General features: G+C 36.6%; 1 protein-coding gene across 2 annotated transcripts in view; it reads right to left on the reverse strand.

The window, feature by feature from the left end:
* The window catches only part of CPQ (carboxypeptidase Q), a 460527-nt gene that overhangs the window by 225969 nt on the left and 217946 nt on the right, over window positions 1–16612 (reverse strand). For both annotated transcript variants that reach the window (XM_046642700.1, XM_046642701.1), the window contains exon 4: window positions 2131–2338. In XM_046642700.1, the coding sequence (XP_046498656.1) occupies window positions 2131–2338 (208 nt within the window). The remainder of the gene's footprint in view (window positions 1–2130; window positions 2339–16612) is intronic.

Here is a 16612-nt window from a genome sequence, read left to right on the forward strand (position 1 = left end):
AAAATATTCACAAAAGCTTTATTTCTAACCATCAAAAACTAGAAACCACCCAAATATCCAACATTGCTGGATGGATAAACAAATTGTGGTATATCCACACAATGAAACAGTACTCAGCAATATGAAGGAATGAACAACTAATACAACAACATGGATAAATCTCAAAAGCATTATGCTGAGTGAAAGAAGCCACACACGAAAGATCGCACATTCTAGGATTCCACTTTTATGAAATTCTAGAGAAGAAAAAACTATAGTTCCAAACAGCAGATGAGCGGTTACCGGGGGGACGGGAGTAAAGGAGAAGATAGATGGCAAGGGGCACAAGGGCAATGGAAATATTTTATCTGATGATGTGTTAGCAGTTAGATTACTGTATACATTTTTCAAAACTTATGGAATTATACACCTAAATTTAGTAAACTTACTTTATGTAGATTATACTTCAACAAAGCTGATTTTTAAAAAAAAATCAGGGTAGGCTGAGGAGTAGGCCTGAGCATTCTCACCTGGAAGATGCCAGTGGCCCGTGGAAAGCTGTCTGAGTCAGGACTACCTCAGCCCTCTGGCTGCTGCAGCCCCAAGAACTTATCTGTCTTAATGCTTTCGCCTCAGACCCTGACACCCCCTGGCTGCTTCAGATTAAGGCTCCTAATAACACACACTCACCCTGCCACTCACCTTCAGAGCAGCCCAATCACCCAGACAATTGATGATGTGTAATCCCAAACTGCCTCCGCCCTGGACTAGCAACTTTAAAATGGCAACACCTTCTCCTGGAACTACTGACTGAGGAGAATACTTGTAAGGGTCACACCTTAAGGAGTCTGACTATTGGGTATCTGTAATATAGACTCTTGGCTCTTATGTTGTTATCAGTTTCCTAAAGAAGCAAGGGGCTGGGCTTGTTTGTTCATTTTCTCAACATCTGAAACTGTAGTTTCTCCATAGCTATCTGACATCCTATGCTCCAACTGAGATCCTGCTTTTCCATTATCTCTGTGGTTACAACCCCAATGTTGATGCATACCCAGGTCCTTGAAGCAGGTAATTTGGGATGGGAGAAAAGGGTCCTGAACATAAAACTAATCTGTACTGGGAGAGGCCCTGAGTCAAGACATGTGCAGAAAGTTTGTTTCTCCATCATCAAACTCCATCACTATTCACTTTTTCCTTTATCCCATTGATCTCCTTAAACAAAGCACAAGTCTGAAATTCCTGAATAGCTTTATTTTTAAGTGTTATTTTTAGAATTTCAATAACTACTGATAAAGGAAATTTGTACCAGAAACCTCACAAAAACTGGGTTTTGCACACTTGATGTCATAGAAAGTAAACATTTAATGAGCACCTGTATGTGCCAAATACTGTACTAGGCTATTTGATGTGCGTTATCTAATCTAGTCCTCACAATAATCCTGTTAGTTACATGCATCATCTCTTCCTTTGCAGATAAGTTCTGTAAGACTCAGAGAATAAGAAACTTGCTAAAATTATTTAACCTTCATCTAGTATAGAGTCTAGATCTGCCTCTAGGACTATCTGATTTTCAAACTTTGCTAAGAATTTTTTTTAAAAAAAAAACTCTGGAAATTGCACATAAACTGTGGTTTAAAGCTTGGTTTAATACTCATAAGGTCCTGGGTTTGAGTCCCTTCTCAGGCAGTTACTAGCTGTGTGGACCTTAGGCAAGTGAGTTTCCCTCTATATTAGTTTCCTCACCTGTGAAATGAAGAAAATAGATCCTACTTGAGTGAGTATTAGAAGGATCAAGTAAAATAATTCACGTAATATGTATAATAACTATTAGCTATTGGTGTGATCTCAAATGCCAAGATGGCTCCAAATGGAATAAATACAACACATACGTACAAACACTGCCCTCAGCTATTCAGAGGTTGAATTTCCACACCACGGATCCCATTTCATCCTTCAATTAGTCCTGCCTTTTTTAGTCAATGTAGTAAAACTTTTAATGGGAAAAAATATATATGAAGTATCTGCATTTGATGGGTCTATGAGGACGATCTCTGCATATTCATGTTCTCTCTTTCCCAAACTATCTCTAAAAAACTGAAACTTGACCACAACACCCCATTCCCAGACAGCCCATCTGCCTCCTTCACTCACCTGCTCTGGATACTTGCTACCAGTGATCTCTGCTACAGTGTTGAAGGAATCAGCATCTGGGTAGCTCCTTGCCCCCATCTTTAGCTGAATGACAATTCTGTTCCCACGAGAAACCATTCTTGACATCATTTCTGCATCTTCCACTGTAATACAGGCTGTTGGGATCTTTGGCACACCATCCTGGTATTCCTGGACACCTGTGTGAGGACTTGAGAAAAGAAGCCACCAGGTTACCCTAAAAGTGGAAATGGACCAAAAATATCTTTTAAAAAGTGTCTGCATTTGACAGTTGACTTTCACTGATCTTTGTTTGCATATGAAGAAAAGGACAGGTGGGCAATATTGGTTTATTTGCTTTTGATGTGAATGTGATTTTTCTTTTTGGTAAATAGAAACTTGAATTTAATAACCATCTCATTGAAAATATTACATGAAATTTATTTTGATAATTTGGATGATCTTTTAAAGTTGCAAATTGCCTCAAACTCAGAAGAACATTAACAGTGCCTTCATGACCAAAGGGGAACACGTGGTCAAGAAGACCAAGAGAGCTCCGAAGCCCATCAGGAGACCCGCACATCTGGAAGAAAACTGGCCTGGATATACCCAGCTCTCTGGTCACTGACTGGCTCTGGTGCTACTCTACTCTCACTCAAACACCGAGGTCTGAAGACGTAGCCCTGCGTTGGTGGGAGAACGCCTCGCAGGAAAACTGAAGAACAATGGGAAATGTTTGCGTTCCCATGAGAAAAAGTACTGAACAAACTCAGGTTCCTGATTTTACTATCACAAGAAAAAGAAAACTATTATAATTTCGGTACTAATGGAGAAATATTACCCCAACTGGCCAAGTCTTTCCTGCTAATTTCCAGAAGCTTCTTACATTATCAGAAACACTTGTGATTGACGTTTATATTAATCTACTATTGATTCGATCTCTGTACATGCTATCTGAGTATAGCAAACTCATTTTCTAAACTTCATCTTTGAAACTGTCCCTTTTTACCCCTGAGGTACAACTTCAAACCCTCCCAGATCACAATTCCCTTAGGACCAAGCAGGTACAGTTTCTGAGCGCACACCACATCCTCTCAGTCTATTCTCATCTTCTGTTAAAGCACAAGCTAATAGCCTCCTTTTTAAAATTCACTTTTCTTTTCATATTTCCATATTTGCTTCATACTACCTCATACTTACAAAAAAGCCTTTCTCCTCCTTTCAGTCACAACACATTTCTCTCCTGTACAAGTGACTCCAACCTCCACATGCATAAAACACAATGATCTAGTCTTATCATTGCTTTCTTGGTGTGACTATATTGTTGTGACCACATGTCAGGTGACTTACTTAGAGAAATTACATAGCAAAGTGATTAAGAACAGGGGCTCTGGAACAAGACTATCCAGGTTCAAATCTGGGCTATGCCACTTATTTCTAATTGACTTGGCAAAGTTACATATCTTTGCATTAGTGGCTTCATCTAAAAATGGAGGCGATAATAATAATACCTATTTCATAGAGTTACTTTGCATATTTGACTAATTTATACAAGTAAATCACTTACCCTGGAACATAGTAAGCACTCAATAAATGCTAAATATTTATTTTATTAACTGACCTATTACATTATTCCTGCAGAGAGAGACTGTCTAATCTTAAGTTCTTAGTACCATCTGAGTACACCTTTTATGAACGTTTCTTAAATGTTGACTGAAAATGTTACTCTCCATCAGGAGAGAGAGAAATGACTTATAAACTCAAAACCTATAATATAGAAACCCTAAAAATCTGAACCCTTGCTCTGGAACATGCCTTCTCCCCTCTAACTTCTGGTTCAGGGCAGGCTATGGAGTCACATATTCTAGGTCAGATTCTGGCTTTACCATTCTCTACCTGCATAACACCAAGCAACTTAGATTACCTCTCTGTTTCTGAGTTTCCACATATGTAAAGTGGACAATAATATTAGTATTGACCTCATAAGATTGCTATGAGAAATAAAAGAGATAGTATATGTACAGGATTTAAAACCATATTTGATTTATAGTAATTATTTAGTAAACATTCGCTGTTATTATTATTTCTTCAGTGCTAATTTTTCCCACTGAGTTAGTAGAGTGATTAATAGTCAAAAGTATTTTAAAACACGGAGAAAGACAATCTAAATATTTACCATTCATATTACCTTACGTTATGTCTGGGATTCAACAAACTCTCCTTGTTCTCAGACTCTCTTACTCGAGAGGAGGTCAGTATAACACTTCTTAATAGGCTATTTTAAATAATGTTTTTAAACAAATTTTTACTAATAAGTTACAGGTAAGAGTTCTTACACTGCAGTTAGCTAGGCATGAACCCATGGCTCCACTGATGAAAATAGCACCAAAAGGCATTTTCCAACAGTAGCTCTGAATTCAAGATATAAAAGCCTTCTAATTTGTTTCTGCAATTAAGCATGTCCCTGGTGGTGGAGTATCCAGTACTGCTTAGTAGAATTTGGGAGAGAAAATGAAGACTCAACAATTTTATTTGGAGTCCTGTACTTTCAGTCAATTGTCCTACAAAGGATGATTGCTCTAAAAACCACCTTCCTGCCCCCATTTACAAGCACCACCTGTAATTTAACAAGAACAAAGAGTAAACTACTAAGGAAGCCATAAAAAATCAAAATTTAAAGATTAATACCAATCCTTCACAAACTCTTCCAAAAAGTACAAGAGGAGAGAATACTTCCCAACTCATTCTACAAAGCCGCTATTACTGATACCAAAACCAGAAAAAGACAAAACAAGAAAAGAAAACTACAGACCAACATCTGTTATGAATATGAATGCAAAGAAATCTTAAACCAAATACAAGTAAACTGATACCAGCAACACATGAAAAGGATTATTCACCATGACCAAGTGGGATTTATCTCAGAAATGCAAGGTTGGTTTAACAAGGTTGGTTATATTACATTGGTTGATTCAAAAATCAGTCAATGTAATATATTAATACAAAAAGACAAAAACCACATGATCATCTCAATAGATGCTAAAAAAGGAATTTGACAATATATAACACCCCTTCATGAAAAACTCAACAAACTAAGAATGGAAGGGAACTTCTTCAACATGATAAAAGGTATCTACAAAAAACCCACAGCTAAAATCATACTTAATGGTGAAAGACTGCTTTTCCCCTAAGATCAGGAACAAGACAAGAATATCTGCTCTCCCCACTTCTATTCAACATTGTACTGAAGGTTCTAGCCTTAGAAATTAGACAAGAAAAAGAAATTAAAGGAATCCAAATTGGAAAGAAAGAAGTAAAACTATCTTTGTGCACAGATGATATGGTCATATAGAAAATCCTAAGGAATCCACAAAACTATTAGAACCTATTTCAGGATACAATATCAATATACAAAAATCAATTGCATAATAACAATGAACAATATGATATACAATCATGCACTGCATAACGACATTTTGGTCAACATTAGATCACATATATGATGGTGGTCCCATAAGATTATAACCCAGCTGAAAAATTCTTATTGCCTCATGACATCATAGCCATCAACAAATTATTCATGTGTTTGTGGTGATGCTGGTGTAAAGAAACCTACTGTACTGCCAGTTGTATAAAAGTATAACATATACAATTACATACAGCGCATAATACTCAATAATGAATGACTATGTTACTGGTTTATATATAGTCACGCATCACTTACCAACGGGGATATGTTCTAAGAAATGCACTGTTAGGTGATTTCATCCTGGTGCGAACATCATAGAGTGTACTTATACAAATCTAGATGATATAGCCTACTACATACCAAGGCTATATGATATTAATCTTATGGGACCACTGTCATATACGCAGTCCATCATTGACTAAAATGTCGTTATGCAATGCATGACTGTATTTACTATACTATACTTTTTATTGTTACTTTAGAGTGTACTCTTTCTACTTATAAAGAGTTTACCATAAAACAGTATGTCATGTTATGCAGGCAGCAACCTCATACATCTCATGTTTATCATGTCTCTTGATTGCATCATTTTCTCTTGTGCTTGATTTAATCTCATGCTGTTTTGTTCATCATGGCCCCTAAGCATACAGAATCCACTGCTAATGTTGCCAGTAAGAGGTCATATCGAGAGATTGATCTGGAAACTAAATTAAAAGTGATTAAGGACTATGAAGGTGGAAAATCAGTGATGGTTATTTCTTGCTGGACAGGCACATCCCATTCCACCAGAGCTACAATCTTGAAGAACAAGAACAAAGTGATGGAAGCTGTTAAAGGATCTGCTTCACTGAAGACAACAAGACTAACAAAAATTCAACAAGGACCTATATCAGACATGGAGAAACTTCTAATGACCTGGATTGAAGACCAGACCCAGAAGTGCATCCCTCTCAGCAACATGATGATCAGGCCCAAAGCAAAAAGTTTGCCATGTTGAAAGAAAGGGCTGGACCCAACTATGATGTTGAATTTACTGCTAGCTGTGAGTAGTTTAAAAGACTGAAGAATCGTTATTCATTGCATAATGTGAAAGTGAGTGGTGAGTCTGTGAGTCCTGATGTGAAGGCAGATAAAGAATTTTTGGAAACTCTAGACGAGTTGATAGTGGAGGAAAATTGCTTGCCAGAGCAAAAGCTTAATATGGATGAACTTCCCTATTCTGGAAATGGATGCCTGAAAAGACTATCATCCATAAGGAGGCCAAGTCAATGCCAGGTTTCAAGGCTTTTAAGGACAGGATAGCAGCCTTGCTTGGGGGCAATGTTGCAGGCTATGAATTAAAACCCTTTGTAATCTGGCAGAGTGAGAACCCCAGACCTTCAAGCATATCAATACACACTGCCAGTATACTACAGAAGCAATAAGAAGTCATGGATGGCCCAGCTCCTCTCCCAAGACACACTCCTGAATCGTTATGCCAGTGAAATGAAGAAGTACTGTTTGGAAAATAACATACCTTTCAAGATTTTGCTTATTGTTGATAAGGCTCCCCAACATCCTCCATTTATTGGTGATCTTCATCCCAACATCAGAACGATACTTCTCCATACAAACACCACCTGTTTGATCCAACAAATGGATCAAGGAGTTATAGAAGCTTTTAAGGCCTATGACCTGAGAAAGAACTTTGCCCAGGCTATTGCTGCAACTGAGGAAGACAATGAGAAGACACTGATGCAATTCTGGAAGGATTAAAACATCTATGACTGTGTCAAGAACCTTGCTTGGGCTTGGGGTGATGTCACCAAGGAACATATGAATGGTATCTGGAAGAAGAGACTCACGAGGTTCATCCGTGACTTCAAAGGATTTTCCAAGAATGAGGAGGTTGCAAAGATCAAAAATGCTGTGGTTGAGATGGCCAACAATTTTAACCTGGGTGTTGATGATGATGACATTAAGGAGCTCCTAGAGGTGGTTCCTGAGGAATTGACTAATGAGGAGTTGTTGGAAGTGGAACAGAAATGCATAGCCAAAGAAGAGGCAAGAGAAAAAGAAACTACAGGAGAAGACAAAGAAGAACCTCCAAGAAAATTCACAGTGAAAGGTTTAGCAGAAGCTTTTGCAGACCTCAACAAGCTCCTTAAAAAGAGTGAAAACAGGGGCCAGCCCGGTGGCGCACCGGTTAAGTTCGCACATTCTGCTTCTCGGTGGCCCGGGGCTTGCTGGTTCGGATCCTGGGTGCGGACATGGCATGGCTTGGCAAAAGCCATGCTGTGGTAGGCGTCCCCTGTATAAAGTAGAAGAAGATGGGCATGGATCTTAGTTCAGGGCCAGTCTTCCTCAGCAAAAAGAGGAGGATTGGCAGTAGTTAGCTCAGGGCTAATCTTCCTCAAAAAAAAAATAAGTGTGAAAACATGGACCTCAACACTGAAAGGTTTTCATTAACAGAAAAGAATGTTCATGGTGCATTATCTGCTTACAAGCAAATCTGTGATTAAAAAAAAAAATCAAACCACCATGGACATCTTTCTGAAAAGAGTGACACCTCTTCAAGAAGATCCTCAGGCAGGTCATCAGGAGGCATTCCAGAAGAAGGTATTGTTATCATAGAAGATGACAGCTCCATGCATGTTATTGCCTCTGAAGACCTTCCAGTGGGACAAGAGGTGGAGGTGAAAGACAGTGATATTGATGATCCTGACGCTGTATAAGCTTAGGCTAAAGTGTGTATGTGTCTTAGTTTTCAAAAAAATTTAAAAAGTAAAAAAGAATTAGGGGTCGGCCTGGTGGCATGGGGGTTAAATTTGCATGCTCTGCTTCGGTGGCCTGGGGTTCATGGGTTTGGATCCAGGGCATGGACCTACACATCTCTCATCAAGCCATGCTGTGCTGGTGTCCCACATACAGAATAGAGGAAGATTGGCACAGATGTTGGTTCAGAGACAATCTTCCTCAAGCAAAAAGAGGAAGATTGGCAACAGATGTTACCTCTGGAGCAAACTTCCTCGCCAAAAAAAAAAAATTTAAAAATAGAAAAAGTTTATAGAATAAGGATGAAAGGAAGAAAATATTTTTGTACAGCTGTATGGTATGTTTGTATTTTAACCTAAGTATTATTACAAACAAGTCAAAAACTAAGTTTACAAAGTAAAAAAGTTACAGTAAGCTAAAGCTAATTTATTATTAAGGAAATAAAAACCTTTTTTAAGTAAAATTAGTGTAGCCTAAGTGTACAGTGTTTATGAAATCTACAGTAGTGGACAGTAATGTCCTGGGCCTTCACATTCACTCACCACTCACTCACTGACTCACCTAGAGCAATTCCCAGTCCTGCAAGCTCCACTCATGGTAAGTGCCCTGTACAGTGTACCATTTTATAACTTTTATACCATATTTCCATTGTACCTTTTCTATGTTTAGATATGTTTAGATACACAAATACTTAGCATTGTGTTACAATTGCCTACAGTATTCAGTACGGTAATGTGCTGTATAGGTTTGTAGCCTAGGAGCAATAGGCTCTACTGTATAGCCTAGGTGTGTAGTAGGCTATATGATCTAGGTTTGTGTAAGCGCACTCCATGATGTTTGCACAACAACAAAATCACCTAATGATGCACTTCTCAGAAGGTATCCCCACTGTTAAGCAACGCATGACTGTAGTAGCAATACTGTAGCAACAATCTCAAAATTAAATTAAGTAAACAATTCCATTTACATCAGTGATAAAAAGAATAAAATACTACAGGTAAATTTAACAAAATAAGTGCAAGATTTGTACAAGGAAAACTGCAAAATATTGTTGAAATAAATTAAAGAAGATCTAAATAAATGGAAAGATGTCCCATGTTTATGGGTTGGAAGACTTAATATTGTTAAGATAGCAATATTCCTCAAATTGATCTACATATTCAATGCAATCCCTATCAAAAATTCCAGCTGCCTTTTTTGAGGAAATTGACAAGCTGATCCTAAAATTCATATGGAAAAGCAAGGAACTTGAAATAACCAACACAAGGTGAAAAAGTAGAACAAAGTTGGAGGATTCACACTTCCAAATTTCAAAACTTACTACAAATCTACAGTAATCAAAGAGAGTGTAGAACTGGTATAAGGATAGACCTACAGATCAATAGGATAGAATTGAGAGTCCAGAAATAAACCTATATAAGAATGGTCAATTCCTTTTCAACAAGAATAGTCAATTCCTTTTCAACAATGGTGCCAAGACAATTAAAAGAGGATAGAAAAATATTTTCAATACATGGTACTGGGGCCAATCAGATATCCACAAGCAAAAGAATAAAGTTGCACCTGTATATCACAACACCTACAAAAATTAATTCAAAATGAATCACAGACCTAAAGGTAAGAGGTAAAACTATAAAACTTCATGATGTTAGGTTAGGAAATTGTTTCTTAGATACAGCACCCAAATCATAAGCAACAAAAGAAAAAATAGACAAATTGAACCCTCAAAATTGTTAACTTTTGTGCCTCAAAAGACACCATTAAAAAGTGAAACAACAATCCACAGACTGGGAGAAAAATTTGCAAATCATATGTCTGATAAGGCACTTGTATCTAAAATATATAAAGAGCTTTTAACAACTTAATAATAAAAAGGCAACCCAATTAAAAAATGGGTAAAGAATTTTAATAGAATTTTTCCAAATAAGATATACATCTGGACAGTAAGCACATGACAAAATGCTGAACATCATTAGCCGTAAGAGAAGCATAAATCAAAACCACAATGAAATGCCACTTCACACCCATTAGGATAGCTATGATCAAAGAGACAAATAAAACAAGTATTGGAGAGGATGTGGAGAAATTTGAACCCCTGTACATTGCCAATGGGAATGTAAAATGGTGTAGCCACTTTGAAAAACAATTTGACGGTGCTTTAAAGAGTTACACATGTAGTTACCATATGACCCAGCAATTCTAATCCTAGGTATCTACTCAAGAGAAATGAAAATGCATGTTCACACAAAAATTTGCACACAAATGTTGATAGCAGCATTATTCATAATAGTCAAAAGGTGAAAACAACTTTAACGTCTATCAACTGATGAATAGATAAACAAAATGTGGTATATCTATACAATGGAAGATTATTCAGCAATAAAGAAATTATGTTCTTATACATGCTACAACATGGATAAACCTTGAAAACATTATCCTACCTAAAAGAAGCCAGTCACAAAAGACCACATATTGTAAGATTCCATTTATATGAAATGTCCAGAACAGGCAAATCCGTAGAGGTAGAAAGTAAATTTGAAGTTGCCTAGAGCTGGTGAGAAAGAAATGGAGATTGAATGCTCACAGATATAGGCTTTCTTCTGGAGATGATGAAAATGTTCTAAAATTAGATAGTGATGGTGGTTGCACAACTCTGTGAATATACTAAAAACCACTAAAAATTGTGCGTCTTAAAAGGGTAAATTTTATGAAATGTGAATTAGATCCCAGTAAAATTTCCGTTATAAAAAAAATAAGAATCTTAAGGTTCCAGATTTCTCTTTAAGGAGAAAATCCCGGTAACTATTTCATTCAAAAATCATGCTTCCATGGACCTGGCTTATGAGATGTGTGAAAACAAAGCCTGCTGGTGCTCTGTGTCTGTAACACAGTATACGCAAAATATAAAATGTAAGACTTAACTCAGTTTTTCAAATTTCACTAAATTTCTTGTGCATCTTGTGTAAAGTGACAATTTGAAGTCAGCTGAATATTTTCTATCTATGTAAAATAAGTGCAATGTTTAAACAAATAAGTTTGAAATTTCCCAACTGATTACCACACATCAATCAAACTCCCTTAATGCTAGTCACTTCTGACGCCCTCTTTATAAAAGATAGCAGGCAGTTTATGTTTCTGAGCATTTCAGAACTTGCAAAGCTCCAATCAATCCTTGAAAGGGTTTCAGTGTATATGTTAAATATCCAGCGAGAGGACAATTATGAATCCCTACTGAGGAATATGTAGGTTTTCACAGGGGCATATAATACATTGATTAAAATAAAAATTGTTCACAACATGATGAAGCCTTGGAAAGTTTCCTAAAGAAAGGTCTGGAGGTGGGAATGGTTGTGAAGATTGTGAGCTTTTGAAGCTATAGTCTTGTTTCTATGAGGATTTTTAATTTCTTTAGTTAAAAGAGCACTTATTCTGTTTATTAGAAAGGTTTGTTTGATTTGAAAATAACTCTCTTGGAAAAATTACAATTGACTTTATTACTTTTTTTTTAGATCTAGCACCTTAAGAGTAAATTCATCTCAGACTTTTATACTGTCACTAACAACACAAAAAGCAAAAGGATTCATTTACAACATAATTTCACAAAAGGGAAAAACTCAAATATTTCCAATGCTCACAGGTGAAAAAAACCTGATGACGAGAGAGAAGATAGGACTAAATTTCATTCCCAATTTTTATGATTCAGTTGAAATGGCAGAAGAGAGACAGGAAAAAGACAAATCCTTGAATTCTATTCCATATTGATGACAGACTCCACAAGAACAAAACTCAACTGACATGTTTAATATCTTATGTTTACCTGCAGATCTCAGTAAGGACATTATTACAAACACAGTATCAGAGAGATGTACCTTCTTCCAAAATAGAGGAACCCAGACAACTCCACAACAGTGTAAGAAAGAAGGAAGATGGTCAAAATGCATAAAGGATAAAACTGCTTGGTTTTTAATATCCATAGCATACAGGAAGGACGTTTTTTCTCTAAAATACAAAAATTTAAAGAAGATTTAAAGATATAAGGGGGTAACTGCCTGTGAAATAAATATAAAAGAGAATTTACAATAGCTAAAAAATTTTATACTTAATATTTTTTCATCTAGAAAGTATTACATAAATACTAGTTTTTGTTATTATTATATTCATTGTAACCTAAAATAAACATCACAAAATATATTTGCTCTCTTCTTTCCTCTCTTATTTTGTTCTTCTTTATAATTTCTGCTAACTTAGACTTGCTTCATCACCTTAATTTGTTTTTATTTCTTATTTTCTCCTACAATCTTTTAAAAGAAAGATGTGTTTATGTATTAAGGAAGACAAAAACTTACCTTGGAATAACAAAAATGTTCAAATGGATAACTTGTTTAATAAAGATGACAATAATGATACAGATATGGAGGAACATAAAAATCATTTGGTAAATGAATTGGTAACCTTAACCAATGAAATGCTCTGTCCATATTACCAACTAAATACTGTTCTCAGCTTAAGCCCCGATAGGAAACAATTCTGATTAATTGGACTGGAAGGTATTTAAAGATCATCTAACCCAGATCACTGTCTTCTCATTCAGAAATAGCCTAAATTTCTACTATCAGCTCTGTTAAACTATGCCACTCTCTCATTACCTATAGAGCCCCAACACCCTCCTGTTAGAACAGAACTGAATATATAACTCATAGCACATGCTATAGATTGAATGTTTGTGTCCTCCTCCACCCCAAATTCATATGTCGGAATCCTAACCCCCAAGATGACTGTATTAGGAGTTAGGGCCTCTGAGAAGTGATTAGGTCATGAGGGCAGAGCCTTCTTGAGTGGATTAGTGCCCTTATAAAAGAGGCCCCAGAGAGATCCTGCACCTCTTCCACCTTGTGAGGTTGCAGTGAAGCAGGCCCTCACCAGACACCGAATCTGCCAGCGCCATGATCTTAGACTACTCAGCCTCCTGAACTGTGAGAAATAAATGTTTGTTGTTTATAAGCCACCCAGTTTATGGCATTTTTGTTGTAACAGCCTGAACAGACTAGACAGCACATTTTATCAGAAGGGAAACAAGATAAGACACTTGAATGATTTAATATCCATTCTTGATTAAAACTCTGGGGAAAAAATGGAATGATTGATTTCTTTCGTGACATCAGGATTTTTAAAACAAAGCATCAGCTAAGTACTGAAGGAGAAATACTAGAGCCATGTTTTCAATGTGTGTTCTACAGAATACTAGGCCTAAGAAACTTGTAAGGGGGAGGAGATTCCATGGTTATATGAAGTTGTGAAACCATTTCCCCATTTTGAAGAGTCATGAAGCACATTAGCCTATGCTAGGCTCTGAGAAGTAGTATAGTTAAGAAACATGTTTGACTAAGCATTTCCCAAACATAATTGATGTTAGAACCCTTTCCATGTAACACTTTTATCATCTCGTAGACTTACCTGAGAAATACCTTTTGTGAAATGTTGATTCACTCTCCTTTAAGGAGAACCAAGGTGAGAATACAGTTTGTAACTGTCCGAATACAGCTTGCTAAAATAATGCTAGCAATAGCATTTCCCACTCACCCAGCAAAGAGGTCTTTCTACAGCCAGAAAATAAGTTTCAAACACAAATATGGTATATAAAATATTTTGTAATCTGGCCCTGATTAGTTTCTTTTCTCAACTCCCGCCACTCTCCCCCATAAACCCGAATATACTCCACCTGCACTGATTTCTGATCACTCTCAAAAGATGCCTTTCCCTTTAACAATGTGGAACCTTGACTCATGCTGCTCCTCTCTCTGAACTGTTCCCTACTCCGTTGCAACACCTGGGCATTTTTCTTCAAGGTGCAATTCAAATGGTCCTTCCTCTGTAACGTCTTCTGCAGACCGTTTGGGCAGAGTTGGAGACTCTCTCCCTGGGGACCTCCGTTTCCCCCTCCAAACTTCTGCCTTTACCCCTTGGTATATTATGTGATAATCATGTGTTTAAACACCCTTTACTAGATATGAGATCCTCAAGAGTTAAGACCATGTCTAATTATTCTTTGTATAGCCAGAATTTATAGATTCTACCCTATTTTAAGTATTTATAGTTCTACCATATTTTTAAGTGCTCAATAAATATATACATGCTGTATGTATTTGATAATGAAATGTATGCAAAGAATAAGCAATAAAGAATGTCTTATATGATATTGCCTTGTCAGATTTTAAAATATATTACAAAGAGCAATCATCAAAGCACATTTTATTATAACCAATGAGTAGCATACAGATTCCAGAAGAAATTTAAATTATTATAAGAAAAGTTATAAAATACATAAAAGGGAAAGAATAACTATATAATAAATATTAATATAGTTGTATATGAATATGGAGAAAAATTAATTTGGATTCATACTTTACATTGCAATAAATTCCAGAAGGGTCAGTGCTGAGCACTTAAAAAAAATTATTTTAGTTCACAGAAAACAGAACAAAGTTTGTTACAGCTATTAGGGAAAATTTCCAAATACTAAAGAAATGTAAAATATAAACAGGAACAGAACACATCAAATGAACCGAAATTAACTTTATTTTTCAAAATAAAATGTGATCTAAAAAATATTTTTAAATAATAACAGAAAGAATGTAACATATGTATCTAATTAAAACTTACTATACAAAATATTTTGAAAAGCATTGATTAAAACTACCCAGATTCTACTTGGTTAGGGGTAGTGACAGATAGCTCTAGGGTGGTTTACCCAACACCACTCCCAAATACTTTCTCCCTTGCCTTCCTCTACATACAGGCTCAATAGCTGTATACTCAGTCTCCTAGCTTCCCTTGCAAGTAAAGGTTGGGCATATGATATGGTTCTGCCAATGAGATAGAGGCATCAGTGTCTGGGGAGCACATTCCTTCCCAAATATAAAGGCAAAGACTCAAAGAAAAAAACTCTTTCACTCTTCTGCCCTTTCTGTTTCTTCTCTACTTAGCACAAAGAGGAAAGCCTGGAAAGGCAGCAGCCATCTTGTGAGACCATAAGTTAATAAGCATAAGGAAGAAGGCATATCTACTGAAGATGGAGAAGCAGACAGACAGAAAGAGACTGAGACCCCAACAACAAGTATCCATCACTGATTTACTGTTAAGTATAGTAAGTAAACTCCTATTTCTTTTAAGCCACTGTGATAGTCAACTTTATGTGTCAACTTGACTGGGCTGTGGGGTGCCCATTTATTTGGTCAAAGCTCTTTCTGCGTATGTCTGTGAGAGTGTTTCTGGATGAGATTAATATGCACATTGGTAAATTGCTCTTCCTAATGCGGTAGCCCTCATCTTATCAATGAAATCTGAATAGAGTAAAAATGCTGAGTAAGAGGAATTCCTTCTGCCTCACTGTCTGACCTAGGGCATTAGTATTCTCCTGCTTTCAGATTAAAACTTACACCATTGGCTCTCCTAGTTCTCAGGCCTCCAGACTCAGACTGATACTATAACACCAGTTCTCCTGAGTCCCCAGCATGCCAACTACAAATCTTGGGACTTCACAACCTCCAAAATCATGTGAGCCAATTCTTCATAATAAAACTCTTATATACATGATACATAAATAACATATAAATCTCTTGTATATATACTAAATCTCTAGGTATACACATCCTATTTGTTCTCTTTTTCTGAAAAACTTTGACTAAAACAGCCACCATGAGTCAAATTTCCTTTTATTTGCAGCCAAATATATTCCCAGCATTTGCAATGACCAAATTAGACAAATCAGTGCATTGCATATTTAAAAATTATAAATATTGAGCTTTTCCTTTTATAAACATACTGCTTCATATCAAGTAAATAAATACAAATTAAAATTAGTGAAAGGAAGCCATTATAGAGGATTCTGGGAAGATGGAGGAGTAAACTTGCCCTGCAAGAAATGCTCAAGAGAGTCCTGCAAGGCCAGCCCTGTGGCCAAGTGGTTAAGTTTGTACACTCTGCTTCAGCGGCCCAGGGTTCACCAGATCAGATCCTGGGTGCAGACCTACACACTGCTCATCAAGCCATGCTGTGGTGGCATCCAACATAGCACAACTAGAATGGCTTACAACTAGGATATACAACTATGTACTGAGGCTTTGGGGAGAAAATTTTTAAAAAGAAGATTGGCAACAGATGTTAGCTCAGAGCCAAATTTCCTCACCCCCCAAAAAACTAAACTAAAATAAAATGAAATATTTTAAAAAAGAGAGTCCTGCAGAGTGAAATGAAAGGACAGTG

The sequence above is a fragment of the Equus quagga genome, chromosome 16 (genome assembly GCF_021613505.1).
Source record: "Equus quagga isolate Etosha38 chromosome 16, UCLA_HA_Equagga_1.0, whole genome shotgun sequence".
Lineage (NCBI taxonomy): Eukaryota > Metazoa > Chordata > Mammalia > Perissodactyla > Equidae > Equus > Equus quagga.